Source organism: Arachis ipaensis, chromosome B4 (genome assembly GCF_059453495.1).
Source record: "Arachis ipaensis isolate K30076 ecotype BB chromosome B4, ASM5945349v1, whole genome shotgun sequence".
Classification (NCBI taxonomy): Eukaryota; Viridiplantae; Streptophyta; class Magnoliopsida; order Fabales; family Fabaceae; genus Arachis; species Arachis ipaensis.
Window position 1 is genome coordinate 2,229,473 of NC_142439.1, and position 23,086 is coordinate 2,252,558.

The 23,086-nt window shown below is 33.7% G+C and overlaps 2 protein-coding genes across 10 annotated transcripts; both read left to right on the forward strand.

The window, feature by feature from the left end:
* Nucleotides 1-4,851: 4,851 nt before the first annotated feature.
* On the forward strand, nt 4,852-14,890 carry LOC107638269 (DNA topoisomerase, type IA, core). 2 transcript variants are annotated; one of them, XM_016341460.3, is made up of 15 exons: nt 4,852-5,001; nt 5,123-5,179; nt 5,711-5,814; nt 6,269-6,362; nt 7,455-7,554; nt 7,836-8,067; nt 9,367-9,529; nt 9,618-9,737; nt 10,913-10,992; nt 11,092-11,370; nt 11,570-11,738; nt 11,850-11,978; nt 12,047-12,259; nt 12,693-12,872; nt 14,031-14,890. In XM_016341460.3, the coding sequence occupies exons 1-15, from the start codon at nt 4,978-4,980 to the stop codon at nt 14,673-14,675; spliced, it is 2,589 nt and encodes an 862-aa protein (XP_016196946.1). In that variant the 5' UTR covers nt 4,852-4,977; the 3' UTR covers nt 14,676-14,890. The 2 variants fall into 2 exon arrangements, with proteins under 2 accessions (XP_016196946.1, XP_020976061.1); XM_021120402.2 differs by having other exon boundaries at nt 6,274-6,362.
* Nucleotides 14,891-16,014: 1,124 nt separating this feature from the next.
* Nucleotides 16,015-21,882, forward strand: LOC107638267 (uncharacterized). 8 transcript variants are annotated; one of them, XM_088485903.1, is made up of 5 exons: nt 16,015-16,496; nt 17,560-17,836; nt 17,974-21,337; nt 21,436-21,525; nt 21,692-21,882. In XM_088485903.1, exon 3 carries the CDS (start codon nt 17,978-17,980, stop codon nt 21,272-21,274), a length of 3,297 nt encoding a protein of 1,098 aa, XP_088342029.1. In that variant the 5' UTR covers nt 16,015-16,496; nt 17,560-17,836; nt 17,974-17,977; the 3' UTR covers nt 21,275-21,337; nt 21,436-21,525; nt 21,692-21,882. The 8 variants fall into 8 exon arrangements, with proteins under 8 accessions (XP_088342029.1, XP_020976064.1, XP_088342028.1 ...); XM_021120405.2 differs by having other exon boundaries at nt 17,977-21,337; XM_088485902.1 differs by having other exon boundaries at nt 17,587-17,836; nt 17,977-21,337.
* The last annotated feature ends 1,204 nt before the right edge of the window (nt 21,883-23,086 follow it).

The following is a 23,086-nucleotide window of genomic DNA, read 5'->3' on the forward strand; positions in this document are numbered from 1 at the left end:
GATATCATCTATGTGAAGTGCAGTTTGAAATTTTCTCTGATCATAAGAATTTAAAATACTCAATTAGACTTTTGATGTTCTTTAAAAGGGAATTTATAGTATACAGATGTGAGGATACAGATATTCCTCCTGGGGCTATTTGGTGCTGACAGGTGTCTACGGGGAGCCACTTGTGATTGATTGCTGAACGGTGTAACATGAAGCCATCATGTAGCCGAGTAGCTGATGCATGGGAAGGGAATTGGCTCCGTTTGGACAGAGGTTGCTGCGGGAGGATGTGGATGATTGGGCCGTGGTTGGATGGGCTCCATGTGTGGCCTTGGATATGGGTGGGCCGTGGCCCGTGGGGCATCATGTTTGAAAGGATGGCATGCGTTACAAGCATACTGGAACATAAATCAATTATGTGTTGTTTGACGGTTGACAAAAATAAGACGTTCTATGACCCAAATAAAATCGAACAAAATTAAAGAAGTGAAAGAAGAAATGCGCCCGGACTAAATTTTTGCTGAACATTGAAGATTTAGTGTGTGTTTGCGTTAGACAAACTGGAGTTTGAATGGAAGTGATTTTGTAGAATTGATTTTGAGTATAATTAAATTTGTGTCAACATGATTTATGTTTGGCAATTTTTATTAAAATGAATTTTGATAAAATAAATATTAGTTGGATAATATTAGTTAAAATCACTTCTAAATAAATAATTAATTAATTACAAAAAATATAATATTAAAATATAATATTATTTTTTTAAGTATATTTAATTTTTTTTATATTTTTTTAGTATTTTTTATATAGTATTTTTTTATAGCACTCTATTTTAGTATATTATAATTATTTATTATTATAATAAAAATTAATATTTATTTATGAAATTAAAAAAATATAAAAACTGACAATTTTGTTAAGTATTTTTCTATAGTAAAATTTAATATTTATTTATTAAATAAAAAATAATATATAAAATAACGTATTCATTTTAAATACTTTTAATAATCTTATTTTTATTATTATTTTAGGTTATAATTTTTTACAAGTTATATTTTTATTATTATTATTATTTATAATTAATATTTTATTTAATTTATTATTTTTAATAGGAACACAGATTATAAAAAATTAAAATAACAAACAGTACAAAAAAAAATTAGAATAATTATTTTAATATTCTCAGTATTTATTTAGAAAAGATTATGGAAAAACCAATAATAACTAGCAACTAACTTAAACGTACGGTGAGTAAACGAGCTTTTGGGATGTAAAATTATGTTGGCATATAGAGAAGAAAGTGGGTGGGACTTTGGTTAGGAAACTAGTGCTGCAGACTGTTTTCATTTTTCCCACACTAACTCATAATTTTTTTTTCTTTCGAAGTTGACCCAAAATATTTTTTTTCCAAAGTCCACAGCCACAATGAACCACCCATCAATGCAGTCCTCAATGCAGTCCTGATTCCATATCTCTCGTTATTGAATAGTATCAGTTAGGCTCATCCCTTGTAAGTCTTCTAAGCCAACATCAAATTCCGCACCATCGAAGTCTTTTCCATTATAAACCCAATGTCACATGTGTCCTCTCTCAATAAACAAATTCTATGTACGCCTTTTCCAACTTGCATCTGTACACTAGACCGCTCCTTGTGAATTTTGTGATTAGGGCAGCAAATGGGCTGAAATTAGTTAAAACGTGTTCGGACATTATAAAGTGAATGTTGTTTATTGATTTTATTGTTAATTGATTTGGATATTGGGCCGGAGGCCGTAATAGGGTGAGAAAACCCTCCTATGAGGTAAGTGAAGGTAATCGGCGTGAATTATTGTAATGGTGATGGACTTGGAGATTGAGCTAGGCAAGATTTCAAGGGTTGGAACCACCGACATTCAAGGTACGGGTTTGAGTTTCGAGTAGGCATTATGTAAAGTTATGTGAATGCCTAGGTTAGTTAACCCTAGGATAAGTGTGGATTGAAATTGGTTGTTGTTGGGGATAGTGAATGGCTATATGTATGATGCAATTTTGCTTATGTCTTTTTTTCACGGGCTCCTAGTATATCATATTCCTTCCATTATATATGTATGTATTTTGTTTTTAGAAATCGTGATACCTCACTACCATTGATTTACTACTTAGACATAAAGTTCTGTGTAGTTAGGTGTTACATTTTTACTATTATTATTATTTATGGTTAATTTTTGTTTAATTTACTTTAACTAATAGAATCAATATATTATATTATAAAAAGCTAATAATAAATATAAGAGAAAATTCCACTTCCCTCCCATCTGAGATGCTAAAATGACACTTTCCTCTCCTCTATTTTATAAATGTACATTTTTCTCCCTTTCAACCTTTAAAAAATCTCCTCTTTAATCAATTTTAAATTTTTTGTGTTAACTAGTATTAACTTTATCTATTTTTAAGAAAAAATAATTAATTTTTTGAAAAAATATACCCATTAACAAATATTTTATTTTTTACCATTAAATTTTGCTTACCAAAATACCCTTTAATAAATTATTTTTTTATTGATTAAATTGTATTTTTACCAAAATATTTTTTAAAAAATTAATAATTAAATTATTTTTTTCTAAGATACCTAACCTTCAATCATTTTTTAATTATTAAATTATGATTTTATCAAAATTTTTGTTAACAATTATTTTTATATCTTACTATTAATTTTTTATATCAATATTTATTATTTTAACATTAAATAAAAAAATTTTACCACTGTTAATATGTATAACAATTAATATATATTGATATTAAAAAATAATCTTACTAAAATTTTTTATTTAATATTAAAATAATATATATATATCGAAAAGTTAATAGTAAAATATAAAAAAGTTGTTAATGAAAATTTTGATAAAATAACGAATATTAAATACCTAAGTATGGCACTACTAGATTAACATTTTTGGGCTCCCCCATTTTTCAGGACCATGCTGGATAGTGAAAATAATACATCTCTCCCCACTCACTAATACATAATATTTTGGGAGGTTGGGGGCTGTCCAAAACTCTACTTTCTCCAAGGCCCACACCCGATAAAAACCCACACGCCCAACCATCCCTAAATCAACAGCTCAAGCTATCTTTATAAAAATGGCTAGGCTCACTCCATTTAAGCCTACACCGAATATTTACTCTCGCAGCTCCCTCCGTTATGCAACCCAACAGTACACGTGTCTCATCTCTAGGAAAAAAAAATAATATCTTTACATCTTTCCCAACTTTGATCTTTACAGTAGAGCAACCCTCTTTAAAATCACTATCACAAACTGGTCCTATGGTCTTTTTAGTGTAGTTTGAATCTGAATCTTTATTTTTTGTTATTTTATATGCTACTTATTAATTATGTAATAAAATTGTAAAATAATTTTTTTTATAATTATTTTAATTTTATACTCATTTATATTTAAATTAATTATATTTTTTATCATTCATAATTATTAATATAAATGTTATTAAACTTATATAAATAAAAATATCAAATATTTTTATTAATTAAAATATAATTATTTTTTTATGATTATATGATATTTATTAATATTATTTTTCAATAAATACATATAGTATATAATAATATAATAAATATAAATATTTATTATGAAAAAATACTAAAATTTTATATATTTATTTAATAATAATTAAATTATAATTTATGAATTATAATATAATTTATTAAAATTTGATTATTTTTAAAATATTAATGAAAATATATATTTTAAATTTTAATTTTTGAATATTTTTTATTTTTTATTTATATAGGACTAGTTGAATCAATAATTCATTGCTTAAACTAATAAATTAATAAATCAGTAGTACGATAGATTCCGACTATAAATGTAACTACACCTTGATTTGGACCCAAAAAAACAACTGTACCTTGATTTGATTTAACATAAAAAGAGAACATCAAACCAACTTGAAATAGGCTATTAGTTAGTTCATTGGCCTGTTTAAATAAGTGTCAAAAATTTGACTTTTATCTTATACATACAGTAATCCATTAGCTCCTTAAATAAATTTTAGATCTCTGACCTATGAAGCACGGATTCGCTCATGGTGCCGGCGTATCCGTGTCGGACGCGAATCCGACGCCGACACGCGGTGGATACGTCAAACGAGCGTATCGACGGCGTGTCTTTTTGCGGTGCAGAATGTTAGTAAAGCGGTCATGAATCCGAACGAGTCCGACCCGATTTAGATGTTCATGAGACGAATCTTTCTGTTGGGCTACAAATCTGCAATTAATTTTGTGATTTTATGTCCAATTAACCGATTTTCTCTTTTTAATTTTAAAATATTTTAAAATCAAAACAAATTAAAATTAAAATTTAAAAATAAAATAATTAATAAATCAAAACCTAAATCTACTTATTGTTTGTTTTTGGTGGCTTACTTACTCACTAGCTTAGCCGTTCTTAGTTCTCTGCATTATGTTGAAAAATAAGAAGAAGAAGAATAGAAGATACAGAAGATGATGGATTTGAAACTGTGATGTTTGCGGATGATGGACTTAGAGGAGAAGAAATTGATACATTTTCTGTTAGCAAAATCGCAATAGTAGATTAAAATTTTTTATTTTTTTAATAATTACATAATTTTAAGACTTTTTATACAACTATATTTACTCTTATATTTACAATATAATATTTTATTAATTTAATATATTATTTAAATTTTAATTCACAACGTATCATAAACGTATCTAATTTTTTATAAAATGAACATGTCGGCGTATCCGTGTCGTGTCGTGTACGCATCGCGTGTCGTATTGGTGCTTTCTGGTCTCTGACGAATTAGTACTTAACCTCGGAATAAGAGATACGTGGTAAAAAAAAAAAATAAAAAACAGCACATCATAGTTTATACTCACCTCTCGCAAAATAAGAAAGAAGACGCTCAACATTGAAGAATAGGCACAGAAGCAGAGGGTAGTAGAGTAGTAGCTGAATTCAAAGCCTCGCTATGGCCCCTCCCAAAGTTCTAATGGTCCCTAACAAAATCACGGATCACACCCTCTTCAATTCAATTCGTCCCCTTCCCTATCAATGCATGTAGGTTTATTTGTGAGTTTCTTACTTTTGCAACGTTTTTGTGCCTCTGGTTTCAGGTTGCAGAGAAGCCTAGCATCGCTGTCTCTATTGCCTCTGTTCTCTCGCGCGGCAAGGTACTTAAGAGTTCAATTTCAAATCTTCTTTCTTTGAGAACATGTACTTGCTCTGTTTAATCTTTGGGAAGAGGTTGACTGATTCATTATTTGGGGGGTGTTTAGAATTTTGCCTATGCTAAGTGAACACTAAAACCAGCTACCAAAGTCAGCATCAGTATAAAATACATGTTGGAATACATATATACATTGAAAATAAATTAAACTACACATGTATTTATATACAAATACATTGGTGGCAGATTTTGGTAAATATTTTTGTTAGAATTTAGGTTTTAATATTTTGGTATCAGTAGCTTTGCAAGTCCTATTATGAGAAAATGAAAAGAAACTTAAGGAAACAGCCAATAATGGATAAGAATAAAATATACAAAAAAGAAGAAGAAGAAGAAGCAATGGGGCTTGTTTGTTTGTTTTGGTTTCTTTTCTTTTTCGTTTTTATTAGAATATTTGTCATTTTAAAATGTTTGCTGCAGTTATTTTTTTGACATTCTAAATCATTTGTTTTTTCAAACACATTTGTGTAAACAGATGTTTACAAGGAGGGTCAGCACTGAAGTACATGAATTTGATGGGGTGTTTTTTGGATCTCCTGCGCAGTTTAAAGTGACATCAGTCATTGGACATGTTTTCAGGTCCCTTACCTTTCAATTTTGGAAACAAAAGATCACTTATTAAGATTTTTCTTTCTTTCAATGTTGTTATGGTATAATTACAGTCCTTTGAACTTGGGGCTACCATAGATTACATGTATTGAATACTGCAGAAACTTAGAATGAACTTTATATTATGGATGCTGTTATCTGGTTAAGGAAAGAAAAACACTGCACACCAGTGATCACTAATTATGTTAAATGGACCTGTTTGACATGAGCCTTTATATCTGATTTATGGTATTATTTAATATTCTAATATAATTGTCAATAAAAGTGTAGGAAGCAGAAAATGTCCAGTTTTTTACTCACTTGTGAAAATCGACTTAACAGTTTATGGTGTTCACCAAGCAATTTGGTCTTTGGCATGCTGCTCATGTCTATCATGTGCGTTTTTAATATTCACTGTTGTTTTTCTATTGTTTGCTCAATCTAGTGTAGATTTTCCTCCCAAATATCAAGATTGGGCAGCCACAGATCCATTAGATCTTTTTGAAGCTCAGATTGTAAAGAATGAATCAAACCCAAAGGTATTTTTTCAGAGCTGGGATCCAATTTGACAATAATTTGTCTGCTTACAATTAGAGCAGAGTGCAGAAGAAAACTTGCTTCAGTTACTTGTCTCTGTACATTTACTGTTGAAAAATTTTATTGTTTTATCTTTTCTGAAAAATTATGAATAATTTGTTTGGCGGAAATTTTCCCGAACTTTGAGCTACAAAACATGTGTGCGGTTGGAGGCAGGCTACTATTCTTTTCAATGCATACAGATATAGGATCTGCAGCTCTGAACAGCTGCACTATCCCAAAGAATTATGTATATCTAGAAGTTATGGGGTGGATGGCTGCCCCACACCTCAGAGTGAACTGCCCCTGTGCATATGGCATATGCCCAAATAAGAGTTGAGTGGTTATAAAGCATGCATATTGGGTTTCTAAAGAAAAGGCTGAAGTACATAAACTTTGTGCAATTGTTGCTTTTTTCGGCAAAGCCTTAGTAGCTTTGAAAGAGCAAGGATGCCAAGAATTTCTCTACCTGTACATGTCATTTCATGTGAATATACTAGCTTTCAATATGAACTTTGCACATGATTTTCACAATTGTGTGTTGATAATGAGCCTCTACTTTGTGTTTAATTTATTTATAGCATTGTGAAAAAGGAGAATTGGTTTAATTAAGTGGTGATATAAACTTTGGTATCATTCCAAATTATCACTTGATCTAAACTCTTAGGGAATTTAGTTTTATTTTATTTTATTTTATTTTTATTTTATTTATGGATTCTTTCGATTGGCAAGGGTATTATAAAATTGTTTACTTATTTGTTTATTTTATAAACTTGTATTGGTTCTGTATTTAAGTACTTTATATTCCAGTGATTAGGACTTGTTACCAATTTAATTTGTCTTTCTTGGTTTGTAAATGCTTGATTACATTGAAACGACTTGAAATAATTCATCTGCTTTTCTTCCATCCAATTTCATTTAAAAGGTGTTAATTGCAATGATGATAACCACTTAGGATTGAGTTTACTGCCTTTGCAGATATTTTAGTATTTTAGTAACATTTTACTATGTTTTAATGGTTTCCTTCCATTATTAACACGAGGTATTTCATTCAGGCTCACATTTGTAGACACTTAAATCAAGAAGCTCGTGGGTGCCGTTATTTGGTATTGTGGTTAGATTGTGATCGTGAAGGAGAAAACATATGTTTCGAGGGTAATAATAGTTTTGTTTGTTTGTTTGTTTGTTTTTGCCCTCTTAACATGTGTCACCATTGTTATTACACTTTTTCTTCGTTTCTTGAAATATCAATGCATATAACATGCCTCTTCTATGCTGTTAGAATGGAAAACTATTATATTGGAGATGTGGGTTTTGATTTGGTTTTCTAAAAAGAAATCCTATCCCTTATTCCCAATCACGAAATCCACACCTAGTAATAATACTTCAAACTATGAACCTTCAGCCTTGTAATTGAAATATTCACTCTATTGCAGTTATACAATCAACTGGTTTCAACATAAAAGACACTTATCGTGCACGGTTTTCAGCTGTTACTGAGAAAGATGTTATGAAAGCTCTAGACAACCTTTCTACGCCCAATAGAGATGAGGCATTGGCTGTTGATGCTAGGCAAGAGATAGATTTAAAGGTTGGGGTTGCTTTTACTCGATATCAGACGAGTTATTTCCAGGGAAAATATGGGAACCTAGATTCCAGGGTCATCTCGTGCGTTCCTACTCTCTTTTGCATTTTGCTGCTGTTGGTCATATATTTGTTATGCCATATTTTTTATTTTCTGCTTTCATAAGCTGAATAGAGATTTGAAATTACTAGTCTTTTTGTTTTAAAGAGAAATTATGTTAAAATTGTTAAAGTTATGTTAAAATTGTTGAAGAACTGCTTAGTTTTAGGCTTGTGAATGACCTAGAGCAATCTCAGGCAGTCAAGCACTACTGAACCACACCAAAATGTTAATATTGTCATTGTTGTGCTTAGCTTCATTGTTCCTGCTATTTCAGAACGAATAAGTATAAATATTAGGCTAAATTAAGGTATTAGTCCTTGTAATTTTAACAACACTAGAGTTTGAAATTTATAGTTAGATTCTTATCATTATTATTATAGGGTTTTGCTAAGGGCACTGCTTAAGGCTTCCAAAGTAGAAGGTTTGTATTTAAAGAGTAAAGTTTTTAAGTTGTCAAGACTTTTAATGCATTGAAAGCTCTACTACTTTGCACTACTGGAAACTATTTAGCAAATGCTTATTATTATTAATAAATTAATCCTTAGTCATATACAATAAACAATCATTGTCAATTGCACTGTTCATCATATATGTTCGTATAATTTCTTTTAGTTTTTTTTTTTTTTTTTTTGAAGGTCTCTTTATTTGGGGGAAAAGTTAGCAATTAAGTACTTCTTTTTCTCCTCAAAATGAAAAGAATGATGACCTAATTATGATTTTTAAGCTACACAAACCTATTTGAAAAGTCAGTTATAGGTGAGGTCTTGGTTGGATGGAACTCCCCCATTACGAATACTGTCTAACCTACAGGCTGATGCTGTATGAACCATGTATATAAGGGGCTAGTTTTTCTATTTGTTTGATAAACTTCAACTCCTCCAAAAAATTAAAAATAAAAAAATCAAAGGTTATTTGGACCTGGCAGGTGGCTGTTCGTAAAATGATTGCCAGTTTTTTCAGGATTAGATTGCTACATGTCATGACTCCATTTTCTTATGGCTTTATCTTTTCGGACATATTAGTAATATGACCTGGTGTTCTAGCTTGATTCTCCATCTGTTTGAAACTCAAGTTGCAGGTAATCCTTTGTAATAATTATGTATGTATCATGGCTTGATATGAATTCCCAGGAGGTGATGCAACCCACAGATGTTTTACTTCCCTGATCTTCAGGCATATCAGCTTTATTCATTAATAGCAGGAAATCATATGTGCTTTCATTTTAGTTAAGCATTGACGATCATGGATTGTGACATTCTGTTGGTTGCTGCATATTTCAGTTATGGACCATGTCAAACGCCTACCTTAGGCTTTTGTGTGCAGAGGTATCTGCAAATAAATACTTTCAAGCCAGAAAAGTTTTGGAGTTTGCACCCGTACATAATTTTCCAAGGATATGAAATTCAGTTAGAATGGCAACGTGGCAGATTATTTGACAAAACTGTAAGAATTTCTATTCTCTTATATCATTCTTACTTTGTCTCTCCCTGACAAACAATGGACATCGTTTTGATATTTCATATCATTGCAGGTTGCTATGATGTTTCAGAAATTGGTTGCAGAAGATGGATTTTTAGAAGTTACTGAAATATCAGAAAAGCAGGAAACTAAAGGTCGTCCTGTTGGTCTAAATACTGTGAATCTTCTGAAGGTTAGTAGACATGTGGCAAAAACTATTGAGAAGCAGTAGCAACATTTAAACTGTGTGTTCAACTTTAATGTGCAAAATTTCATTGCCATAACTATGGAATTTGCTTCAAAGCTAACTTTTTGGTGCACATATAATGGTTCAAAAGCGGTACAGTTAACAGTGTGACTTTTCTGTTTTTTGGAACAACTAAATACTTTGTGTTTCATTGTGCTAATGTGTGGATTTAGATCTCATAACCTAAACTTTTTTTAATGATTATGTGCTAAAATAACATACTTCATGCTGGTCTTTTAAATGGATGACTATATACAACATGGATGGATGAGAGTAACTTGCCTTGCTTATGAGGATGCGTGATTTTATTTCTTGATTTCTGCCTGGATAGTTGATCAAGGGAAAGTATTAGATAAGTCAAACATGAACTGGTTGTATTAACCAGAGAATACTTAAAAAAAAGAACTTAGGGAAGGAGAAAAATGGGAGAACTGTGACCTCTTCTCTATTTTGATTAGAGCGCAGAGAAAATTGTGTAGGGCCCACCAAGAGAAAGTTCTATGGGCTAAACTAGAAGAGGATGGGGCCGAGAGTTAATAGCTTTAAGTTACCAGTTTAATCCTATAGCCCTTTTTTTTTTTAAAATCGTAGATGGTAGTTATATAAAAAGTCACAGATACAATCGCAATTTCTTTTCTCTAGTTTGTTCTGTAACAAACAGTAGGACGAAGGATTTATTTTTCATTTCCTCCATATTTTCTTTTCTCGACATTTTCTCTTTACATCCAAATGTAGCACAAGATCACAATAATCAACCATTGGAATTGTTAATTGAATCATCTGCTCATGATGCTGGATCCATTATTGGCCATTAGCCCTTCGCAAAGCAATTGGTATGAGTAAGGTTGCCTGTGGTTTTTAAGGAAGCATATGATGATGTTTTTCTTTCTATTGTTGTTACTAAGGAGACAATTTTAATCTCCTTCTTTTGGTACTTTTGTTTTTTCCCCTGTTTTTATTATTTTTTGTTACTGATATTTTCCAACTCAAGATATAGTTCTTTTTGTTCTTTAGTATGTGACATTTCAAATTTGATAAAGGAGTTTTTCTTTATTTACCAAGAGTCTGGAAATTTACTTGTGCAATATTTAATTTCTTTTTAATACACTTTTTCTTTCCAGGTTGCTTCAAGTGCTCTTGGATTTGGTCCTCACATGGCTATGCAAATAGCTGAGCGATTGTATACTCAAGGATACATCAGGTTTTCCCATAATTTGTTTGTCTTTTATATTAACAATGGAATATCTACATAATTTGTAGTTTGTAATAACTTTTTATTGGTTTGTGTATATTAATCAAGCTATCCTCGCACAGAAAGCACAGCATACCCTCCTTCATTTGATTTTCGTGGTACACTCTCTGCACAGGCAAATAGTCCTACATGGGGTAGTTATGTACAAGGGCTACTCGCCAATGGTTATCACAAACCTCGATCTGGAACAGATGTCGGTGATCATCCTCCCATTACTCCAATGAAATCAGTAACAGAAGATACCCTGGGAAGTGATGCTTGGAAGCTATACCAATACATCTGCCAACACTTCATAGGGACAGTCTCTCCAGACTGCAAGTATTTAAGGTAAAAACTATATTTTTTCAACTTTTCTCAGCGTGTCCTTTTATGGTTTAGTCCATTCCGGTGATTCGATGAATGTCCATTGCCTTTTGTGTAGATTGAATGTTATCCGATAAACCATGTAGTATGTACTTTATGCTTCTTGCGGTCTTGCCTAGTCATTCATTTATCATGCATTATTAATTTATCATCATCCTTTCAGGAGAAAGGTTGAGTTTTCAATTGGTGGAGAGTCCTTTCATTGTACAGGACATCAAGTCATTGCCAAAGGATTTACTGCAATAATGCCTTGGCTGGCCATAAATGATAAAAATATTCCTTCATTTACAAAAGGGCAGAAGATAGAAGTGTCAAAACTTGAACTATATGAGGTAATTGTCTAACCTCCTGTGTTGGATTCTGCATACAGCTTTTAGATTTTATTCCTTATTTCTCCTTGTTAGTCTCTTTGCACTGAATAGTTAAGGCCCTAAATTCTACAGGGGACTACCTCACCTCCAGATTATCTTACTGAAAGTGAGTTGATCTCCCTGATGGAGAAGCATGGAATAGGAACGGATGCGTCTATTCCTGTACATATTAACAACATATGTGAGAGGAACTATGTGCAGGTAGTGGATATAGATGTGGTATCTGTATCATTTTCTACATTTCCTGAATCTGTCCCACCATATTGCAGGTACAAGCAAGTAGGAGGCTTGTCCCAACTACACTAGGTATAACTTTAGTGAGGGGTTATCAATCAATTGATCCAGACCTCTGCCTTCCTGATATTCGTAGCTTCATTGAGCAACAAATAACTCTTATTGCTAAGGGTCAGGCAGATCATCATTGTGTAGTGCAGCATGTTATACAACAATTCAAGCAGAAGTTCAGTTACTTCGTCAAGAAGGTTGACTAACCATTATTTAGACTTCTTTCTAGTCAAAATGTGGTTCAATGTGATTATTTTCCTTGGTAATGGATTCTCATATGTTAATTTTATCATGGTTTCATTCTTATCTATTTTAAGAACTGGTACCAGATGCTGAAAAAGTAGTAGAACATAGAAAAATACCTCGGGATTTGATCTATAGCAGTGGGGTGCAAACCTCCTGCTCTGTGTATATTGATAACTTGGGTAAATGAATGAGTTCCGAAGTTGTGTGTTCAAGGGACTCAACATTTGTCTAGTTGGATTTATTTATTTGATCACGAGATGTTCTTCAGCTTCCTTCTATATTCTTTCATCTTTGGATATAGCCCATCTTGATTTACTTAAGTTCACAGTTAATAGATACATGTGACATTGGCCTAATGTTTGAGTTTCTTTTTATCTGGATCAGATTGAAGATATGGATGCATTATTTGAAGCACAATTTTCTGCCCTTACTGATTCAGGACGCGCTATGAGTAAATGTGGTAAATGCTTGCGGTATATGAAGTACATTTCTGCTCAGCCAACACGTTTGTATTGTGGTACATGTGAGGAGGTTTATTATCTTCCACCGATGGGCACAATCAAGGTAGTCTCCAAGAACCTATTAAATAATATCAACTTAAGCCTGATCCAACTTCATAATCTGCTTGGTTCCTTATCATATATTGTACTGCAAAGCAATAACCAGGAATAAATAGTTGGTGGTGTCTATGGTTGGTGCCTATGGTTAGGGTAGCTACACACGTATTGTTAAAATTAAAATCATACTTCTTTTACATTTTGATCAAACTTATTCTTTTACTTTTTAAATTAAAAGCGTTGTTAAATAGTAAAAAAGCATTAATTTAATTTTAGCAATAGTTTTTAAGACACCATAGCCACCATAGCATAAGCATCATAGCATGCACCTGGAATAGTTAGCCTGATCTGTTTAACTATAATCCTGTGTCAAACACTTCAAATTTGATTTACCAATATTATTATGAATGGTGGTTTCTATCAAAAGAAATATTATAATGAAATTCATAACTACAATTATCTTTGTTTGTCTTCTTTTATCTCGTCATTGTTCTATTCTGTATTTCTCTCCTTACAGTTTATCCTATTCATCTTTATTGTCTTTCCTGCTTCTATGGTCTATTGTACTTTGTCAAAGTGTAAGGGCTAGCTTTCTTCCAAGTACTTGTGCCTTTGGCCTTAAAAGAATATCATGTGCAATATGAGTTTCAGCACTCCAGATCTCTTGCATTCAGGTTGCTTTTAGAAGGCACTTGGAGATTGCCATTTCAAAATCAGAATCTTTTGCGCCTTTCATAGGTAGATCTCATCTCTAGGCTGATCTAATTGAACAACCTTCCCTGCCACTAATCCAAGGGTGCCTATTAGTATTGGTACTCCTCTTAAGATTGCTGCTGGCCAACAACATTAGCATGTATCAGTGCGACAGTGCCCTCACTGGTGTGTAATCATATTCTCTATTGTTTGGGCTATACTCTTAGATGGATACAGAACAAGAAGGAAGTGGTACGGGTTTTGGTAATTTTCTGTATTAGAATACTGCTGTCAGGTTGATTAAGACTATCTGATTATCAATATCAATTTGGAAGGTTTAAATCAATCAGAATCATTGTATTTAATCATTTGGTATTCAATGTTTTCATTTATCTAAGAATTTCTTTGCTTCCTTATTGCGTTGTATTATATTCCTTATATATGCTGCATTTGTTTTTAACTGTTTCTGCAGCTGTACAAGGAACTGTCTTGTCCACTAGATAATTTTGAGCTTCTGGTCTGCTCCATGCCGGGTCCTGAGGGTAAAGCATTCCCACTATGCCCATACTGCTATAGTAATCCTCCGTTCGAAGGGATCGAATCACTTATTAATACAGTGAAAAATGGTCCTTCTGGCAAGATTGGCAAGGGAGCTGGCATGCCATGCACCTTATGCCCTCATCCAACTTGCCCGAATTCTCTGGTTTCCCAGGGTGTATGTGCTTGTCCAGAGTGCAGTGGAACGCTTGTTTTGGACCCGTTAAGCGCTCCCAAGTGGCGACTTTGTTGCAACAAGTGCAACTGCCTTGTTTTTCTTGCACAAGGGGCTCACAGAATCTCAACTACTAAAGAACGATGCCCTGAGTGTGACTCTTCAGTCGTAGAAGTCGACTTCAACAAGAAGACAACTCCACTGGAAGACGGATCCACCTTACACCGTGGTTGCATTCTTTGTGATGAGTTGCTTCATTCCCTTGTAGAGATGAAACATGGGAGAGGCTTCAGACGTATGGGTTCACGGGGTGGAAGAGGACGAGGGGGAGGAAGAAGAGGCGGTTATAGGGGTAGAGGACGCGGAAAAATGGTGGATCCAAAAATGAGTTTTCGAGATTTCTAAGAGTGCTGCTCTTCATGTCCATGGCTATATAACTTATGTAGGTTTTAATTGCAAATCCAATTGTCTCATACAGCTCAAGTTTTTTTTTTAATGGAAAAATTAACTTGTCGTGTAAGGTTCTGTGAGTTGTTCATTTGCCATGAATTCCTTTTGAAGTGTCGCTCAATTTAACAATTAGAATAAGTAGCAGAAATGAAGGTTTCATTTTCACTTTATATTAACATATTGAGATCATATGTAGTGGATGATTTACACCATTTAGGATATGGCATGTGTTTTGGTGTAAGGATTTTTTTCTATTATAAATTAAAAATATTTTATTTCCAAAAACAAAATAAAAGTACAATTTTTACTTGGACCTTTTTTTTGGGTCTGTGAAGTCGTTTGCCTAATGTCTCGATGAACGGCATGACGCCACTCTCAGTTTGTCTACTTACTGGTTCGAAGCCTGTGCATCTGCACGGAATTGAATAAATCTCTAAAATGGTCTTTTATATTGGACCCGTGCATCAATATTGTCCCTCAGTTTTTAAATGCTCTAAATGCACTCTCCAATTTGAACTCCGTGCAAAATTCTGGTCCTTCTACTTAATTCCGGCATGACTCAGCAGCCAGAGCGCTGAGCTGGCAGTTCCACCACCTCTACGTAGGCTTCATCACCCTCCACCATCACCATCGTTCCTCCTCTTCTCCCAACAGAGCCATTACCCTTCTCTTTTCTTCCAATCCTCCTTTCCCTTTCTCCCTTCCTCAAGCATTGTAGCCCTTTCCTTCTCTCAGTTCACCAACCTTCACATCACTACCTTCTCTTTTGGGACAACATGTGTTATTTTCAACAGATAAATTAAAAAAAAAAAATCTTTAATATTTACATCCGATAAAGTTAAGTTAAAATGCACATTTATACAGAGAAATTATATGTGTAATTTTGATATTTTTTTTGCACAATATCAATTGATAATAATATGAACAATACAATTAATCCTTAATAATAATTTTAAAAGTAAAAAAAAAAATACTAACATAAACTTGGTTGTTTAAGATAATTCTATTTTTTATTTTTACCATATAATTATTACAATATCAGAAATATAGACATTGCAAAAATTTTATTTTTGTTAGACTTGTGAAAATAGAATAATCATATACAAAATTTTCAATTAAATTAGTTAATCAACTCAAACCTAATGATGATAATCAAAATCTTAATAATACAAATAATAAAAGAGAACAATTTTCACAATACTAATAGAAACATCCTAAATTTTAATCTTTCCCAAACATAATGAATGCTTTTAGGTTTAATAATAATTTGATTTTATTAACGTAGAGACATGAAACTCCTAAAATACCACATAAGCCATTAATCCATTATCCATCCACAACGGCAAAGCCAAAACGCTCCATCCCAGCACTCCCCTCCACCTCGAGCCTCTTCTTCCTCTCACCATCATCGAGCTCCTCCTTCGCCGCCGTCGCAACTTCGAACTTCGAGCTTCGAAGCCACCGTCACAACTTCCTTCCGTTCCATCGTGCAGCCACCGTTTGAGCTTCGAAACCATCGTCGCTGGCTCTGTTCAACCGTTGAGCAGCCGTTGTTCCATCGCGCCGGCCCTGTTCAACCGCGCTCCAGCCCTTCTCTGCTTCAGTTCAGCCACGCCCAACCCTCCTCTGATCCATTCCCGCCACGCTCCACCCTCTGCTCCAGTTCCGCCTCGCACCACCGTCCTCGGCTCCAGTTCCGCAGCGGTCCGGGCCACCTGTTTTCCAGTTCTGCTGTGTCCAGCCTTACAGTGCTCCCTCGCCTCTATGCTCTAGAAGGTACTTTTTTTAGGATTTTTAATTTCTAATTTGTGACTTATTGGTTTTTTATTTTTCTCCTTCAATTATTGTTGTCTGTGGTTTAGGATTGATATTCTGTAGTTCTATTGTCTTTAATTTTTGTTTTGAATTTTAGATTTTACAGTGATTGACTGATTTTGTTTGATTCTGTTATGGTTCTGCATCTGTCTTCCATTGTTAATTTTTTTTTTTGTGTTGTGTACCTATTGCTGTCCTTGAGAGTTGAGAACTTGAGATTATTGGATTGTTGTATTTGGATATTTGGATACTGTGAATGCATTTAAGCATTTCCAGATGAGTTAGAAGAGAAGCTGGTGAATAAGGTTTTAAATTGTGGAATCATTTGTTGTTGAAAGATAATAATAAGGAATAAATTTGGTTTTTGCGGTTTAATCTTTCTCAGCTGCTCATCGTCTTGCTCCATTGTCTGGTGCTTTGTTTCCTTGCTCGTATTAAGATCTTCACCACCTATACAGCTTGTGCACGGGAGCTTACTGGTGTTACCTTGATCTTCCTCCAATGGTTATGGACTTCTGGTGAATGTATCTTTGCTGTAAAGAAGAAATACTGTCGAGCTTTAACAATGTCATTTTTAGTTAGTTAATTATGCTTAGATTGTGACTGTTTTGATGATTTCTTGATTTGTTGTAAATAATAGTATCAATTAAGAAGCATTTGCTGATAATAATGCATTTGTGGATAATAATTTGGTTGCTAAATCCTCTTGTTTTGAATAATGCTGCAAATCCTAATTCTCCTAATTCCAACAATAGTCACAAGCTTCGTGTTATTTTGAATAATTTGTCATTTCATATTTAGATTTTTTTTGTTAATTTTTTAATTTGTACTTTTATAAGATTATAAGACTTTGGTTGATGATATTTCATATAATGCTTCAAATTTAGGATATTTTTGCCTATTTTAAGGTTTATATTAGATTATAATTATGTTTTAGAATGTTTATTTATAATTTATTTTATTATTTTATATTATGTTTTAGAATGTTTATTTATAATTTATTTATTATTTTATTATAAAACAGTTTTTTTCGGTTGAACTAATAAACCAGTGACTAGAGCGGTTTGATGACTGGTTTGGTTTTCAGAACCTTGGTCCATTCACAATCTCACCTCACCTTACAGAACATGATGCTATCTAGATATCTTACTATCTATCTTGCTGCAAAATTATCCAAACCAAAGACGAAAACTTTTTTATAATTGGTCATCGACATGCCTGAATCTGCTTAGACATTGTAAAGCATCTGTGTCTGTGTTCCTGCTTCTGCTCCTTCCATTCCATTCATCCCTGCATAACAGGTTAAACCTCTTCTTCTGCTTTCGTATGCACTTCAATTAAATTTACTCAATCCATTTGCTTCTTTTCTTCATTGTTTAGATAATTGTGTAGCTTTTATGGTCATCTTAATACTCTGCTCTTCAACCATGTGTTCTAGCAGTATGTCATATTGCTGTGCCTTCGCTGACACCAATGTCTATCTTCTGAGCAATAATGGGTTCTTGGGTGGAAGCAGTTCTGTGAAAGTGAAGATTTTGACTAATGGCTCTTCGCTAAATCAGAAGAAACTTGGAAGAAGACAAGTGGGTCTTCATGCCTTTGGCACAAAAAGTGCACACGAGGTGGTTGTGGAAAATCGCAAGAGAAAAACGGGAGTGTCCTCTGAAGAAGTTATTGGAGTTCTGAAGTCTATTTCGGATCCAAATTCTGCTCTTTCCTACTTCAAGATGGTTGCTCAGTTGCCGAATATTTTGCATACCACTGAAGCATGCAATTACATGCTTGAGTTGTTGAGGGCTCACATGAGGATTCAGGATATGGTCTTTGTCTTTGATGTAATGCAAAAGCAAGTTATTAATCGAAATTTGAATACGTATCTCACTATATTTAAGGCTCTTTCAGTTAAAGGTGGGATTCGGCAGGCGCCATTTGCACTTGGAAAGATGAGGGAAGCTGGTTTCATCCTGAATGCTTATTCATATAATGGGCTGATCCATTTACTACTCCAACCTGGGTTTTGTAGAGAGGCTTTGGAGATTTATAGAAGAATGATCTCGGAAGGGCTTCAGCCTAGTATGAAGACATACTCAGCACTGATGGTAGCACTGGGGAAGAAAAGGGATACCAGAACCATTATGGATTTGTTGGAAGAGATGAAAACTTTGGGATTGAGGCCAAATATGTACACATATACCATATGCATTAGAGCACTTGGTAGGGTAGGGAAAATTGATGATGCCTGTGTGATTTTAAGGGAAATGGATGATGAAGGATGCGGGCCTGATGTTGTCACATATACAGTTCTGATTGATGCTCTTTGTAATGCGGGGAAGCTTGATAAGGCCGAGGAATTATATACAAAGATGAGAGAGAGCCATCACAAACCTGATCGGATAACATATACTACTTTGATCGACAAGTTTAGTAACTGTGGCAACTTGGATATGGTGAAAAGATTCTGGAGGGAGATGGAAGCTGATGGTTATGAACCTGACGTGGTTTCCTACACAACATTCATTGATGCTTTATGCAAATCTGGGAGCATTGATCAGGCCTTTGCTATGTTAGAAACGATGAAGATGAAAGGAACTTTTCCAAATCTTCATACTTACAACACTTTGATCTCTGGACTTTTGAAGAGGAAAAGATTAAATGAGGCATTAGAACTTTTCGATAATATGGAATCTTTGGGCGTTGAACCTACTGCTTATTCATATGTTCTGTTCATCGACTATTATGGAAAGTCCGGTGATCCAGGAAAAGCTCTTGAGACCTTTGAAACGATGAAAAAGAGAGGAATTGCGCCTAGTATAGTAGCATGTAATGTATCTTTATATAGTCTTGCAGAAATGGGTAGGATCAGAGAAGCAAATGATATATTCAACGATCTTTACAACTGCGGACTTTCACCAGATTCAGTAACCTATAATATGATGATGAAGTGCTATAGCAAAGCAGGGCAAATAGACAAAGCCATAGAGCTTTTGGATGAGATGATAAGCAATGGGTGTGAACCAGATATAATTATGGTTAATTCGTTAATTTATATGCTTTACAAGGCTGATCGAGTTGATGAGGCATGGGAAATGTTTGGGAGACTGAAGGATTTGAAGCTGGCTCCGACGGTAGTGACATACAATACTCTACTTGCTGGCTTGGGGAAAGAAGGAAAAGTCGAAAAGGTTCTTGAACTGTTTGGGAGTATGACAGAGTCTGGATGTCCTCCAAACACAATAACTTTCAACACACTCCTTGATTGTCTTTGCAAGAACGACGCAGTTGATTTGGCATTGAAAATGCTATGCAGAATGACGATGATGAACTGTAGTCATGATGTTCTGACTTATAACGCCATCATCTATGGGTTGATCAAAGAAGACAGAGTTAGTTATGCATTCTGGTTTTTCCATCAGATGAAGAAATCTCTCTACCCTGATCTTGTAACTTTGTGCACCCTCCTTCCTGGTGTTGTACGGTATGGAATGATAGAGGATGCTATCAAGATTGTCATGGAATTTGTTTATCAGGCAGGTTTAGAGAAAGGCAAACAATCCTTGGAAGAACTAATGGAATCCATTTTAGTTGAAGCGAAAATTGAAGATGCCATTCTATTTGCCGAAAGATTGGTAAGTGCTTCTGGTTTCCAGGATGACTGTGTAATATTACCTCTAATTAAAGCCTTGTGTAAGCGGAACAAGATCCTTGATGCTCAAAAATTATTTGATAAGTTCACCAAAACTTTGGGAGTTCGCCCAACCATTGAATCATATAATTGCTTGATGGATGGGGTTCTTGGATCTTATATGACCGAAAAAGCTTGGGATCTTTTTGTGGAGATGAAGGATGCAGGTTGTCCTCCAAATATTTTCACGTATAACTTGCTGCTCGATGCTCATGGTAAATCTGGGAGGATTGATGAACTCCTTGAACTTTTCAATGAGCTGCAGAGTAGGGGATGCCAGCCTAATGCCATAACCCATAACATTATCATCTCTGCGCTTGTGAAATCTAATAGCATCAATAAGGCATTAGATTTGTATTATGAGCTCATAAGTGGTGATTTCTCTCCCACTCCCTGCACTTATGGACCTCTTATAGATGGACTTTTAAAGAGCGGGAGATTTGAGGAAGCAATGAAGATCTTTGAGGAGATGTTAGACTATCAATGCAAGCCAAACAGTGCTATCTTCAATATTCTCATCAATGGATTTGGGAAAGCTGGAAAAATTGATGTTGCTTGTGATATGTTCAAGAGGATGGTTAAAGAGGGAATAAGGCCAGACCTGAAGTCTTACACAATTCTTGTAGAGTGCCTATGCTTGGCCGGAAGAGTCGACGACGCCGTGTACTACTTTGAGGAACTAAAGTCAACTGGCCTTGATCCTGATAGAGTTTCGTACAATCTTATGATCAATGGGCTCGGAAGATCACGCAGGTTGGACAATGCTCTTTCTCTTTTCGACGAAATGAAGTGTAGGGGAATTTCTCCTGATCTTTACACTTACAATGCATTGATTCTCCATCTTGGGATCATTGGAGAGGTGGACCTAGCCGGAAAGATGTACGAGGAACTGCAAGCAAGGGGTCTGGAACCTAATGTCTTCACTTATAATGCTCTCATTCGAGGGCATAGTTTGTCGGGAAACAAAGACAGAGCTTTCAATGTCTACAAGAAGATGATGGTACAGGGGTGCAGCCCCAACAGACAAACCTTTGCTCAACTTCCTAATAAATGCTGATTTCACTCGCTTACAGTATCATTCTGGTGCAAGCCTTTAATCTCAACGATAGAGGTCTTCAAGGTAATTATCAATATTTTTTACCAAGAAAATTTTTTACTACCTATGATAATGAGAATATTAGATATCTTGGTAACTTTATATCATTTTGGTTTCTTCAGGGATACTCTGCTCCTTTGCCTCATTGCTCAGTGTATATATTAATGTGCAAATTATTCACTTCATATGCTGGCAACTGCTGCTGATTAATGGTAGAAGTATTTAACTTGTGCAGACACAGTACTTGCTATGATTTTTAAGGACCAATTCTTTCTATAAGAACTATGAGTATATTTCTGCCAGTTTGATAATTTGTTTTATGGTTATAATACAAACTAATTGTTTATGATTACTTATTATCTTTCTATGTGATTGCAGGGATATGTGTAGATGGAAAAGGCATGAAGTTTGACTTTTGTGCAAAACTAAATCTGAGCAATTTAAAGATTTGTATATTTGAAATTGTAATCATATGTAAAGTGTAAAAGCAATGCTAGATCAGAAATTGTAAAGGCAGATGCTAATATGCAATCATTTGAATATAAAAGGGTATTCTTTTGGCTGAAAAATATACACAACTAAATATGACTAAGTTTCCTATAATAAGTAGTCATTAAGAAGAACATTGAAAATATCATTAATAGAAATATTATTAAGAGAGGGAAAAGGAAAACATAAAAATGATATACAATTCAAATATTACAAATTTTCTTCTGATATATGTAATTATATTTAACATGTCAGGCAAGTGATGACATGTCATCTTAAGCGATTTTTAAGGATTTTTTTTATTTATTTTCTTAGGTTTTTAATTAAATTTTTTATGACTTCTAATAGAATTTAATAAATAATCAAATATTTGGATTTAAAAAGTAGCAAGAACTTTTGTACTGAATACTGCAGTAACTTAGAAAGAACTTTTGTATTATGGATGCTGTTATCTGGTTAAGGAAAGAAAAACACTGCACACCAGTGATCACTAATTATGTTAAATGGACCTGTTTGACATGAACCTTTATCTCTGATTTATGGTATTATTTAATATTTTAATATAATTGTCAATAAAAGTGTAGGAAGCAGAAAATGTCCAATTTTTTACTCACTTGTGAAATAGGTCTAAGTAAAAAATGTACTTTTATTTTGTTTTTGGAAATAAAATATTTTTTTAATTTATAATAGAAAAAAAATCCTCACACCAAAACACATGCCATATCCTAAATGGTGTAAATCATCCACTACATATGATCTCAATATGTTAATATAAAGTGAAAATGAAACCTTCATTTCTGCTACATATTCTAATTGTTAAATTGAGCGACACTTCAAAAAGAATTCATGGCAAATGAACAACTCACAGAACCTTACACGATAAGTTAATTTTTCCATTTAAAAAAAAAAAAAAACTTGAGTTGTATGAGCAATTGGCTTTGCAATTAAAACCTACATAAATTATATAGCAAGTATTTAGTATTTATCCACTTTGGTTCTCAAAGAATTTTGAATCAGACACTTTAGTTTCCAACTAAAATTAATTACTCGATTGATGCGTAACAATTAACTTCGTCAGTCACTTGTTAACTCTAACGGAGGACAAAATAGTCCCTGACAACTCTAACAAGGGACAAAATGGTCCTTGACCTCCTCTATTCGGAAATGACATCGTTCTCCCCCAATTTCCATCCTATCTTGCATAACATTAATAGTTTAATAATGTAACTTCAAGCTACATAATACACACTCTGCAACTTTAATGTTCACAAAAAGAAAAATACT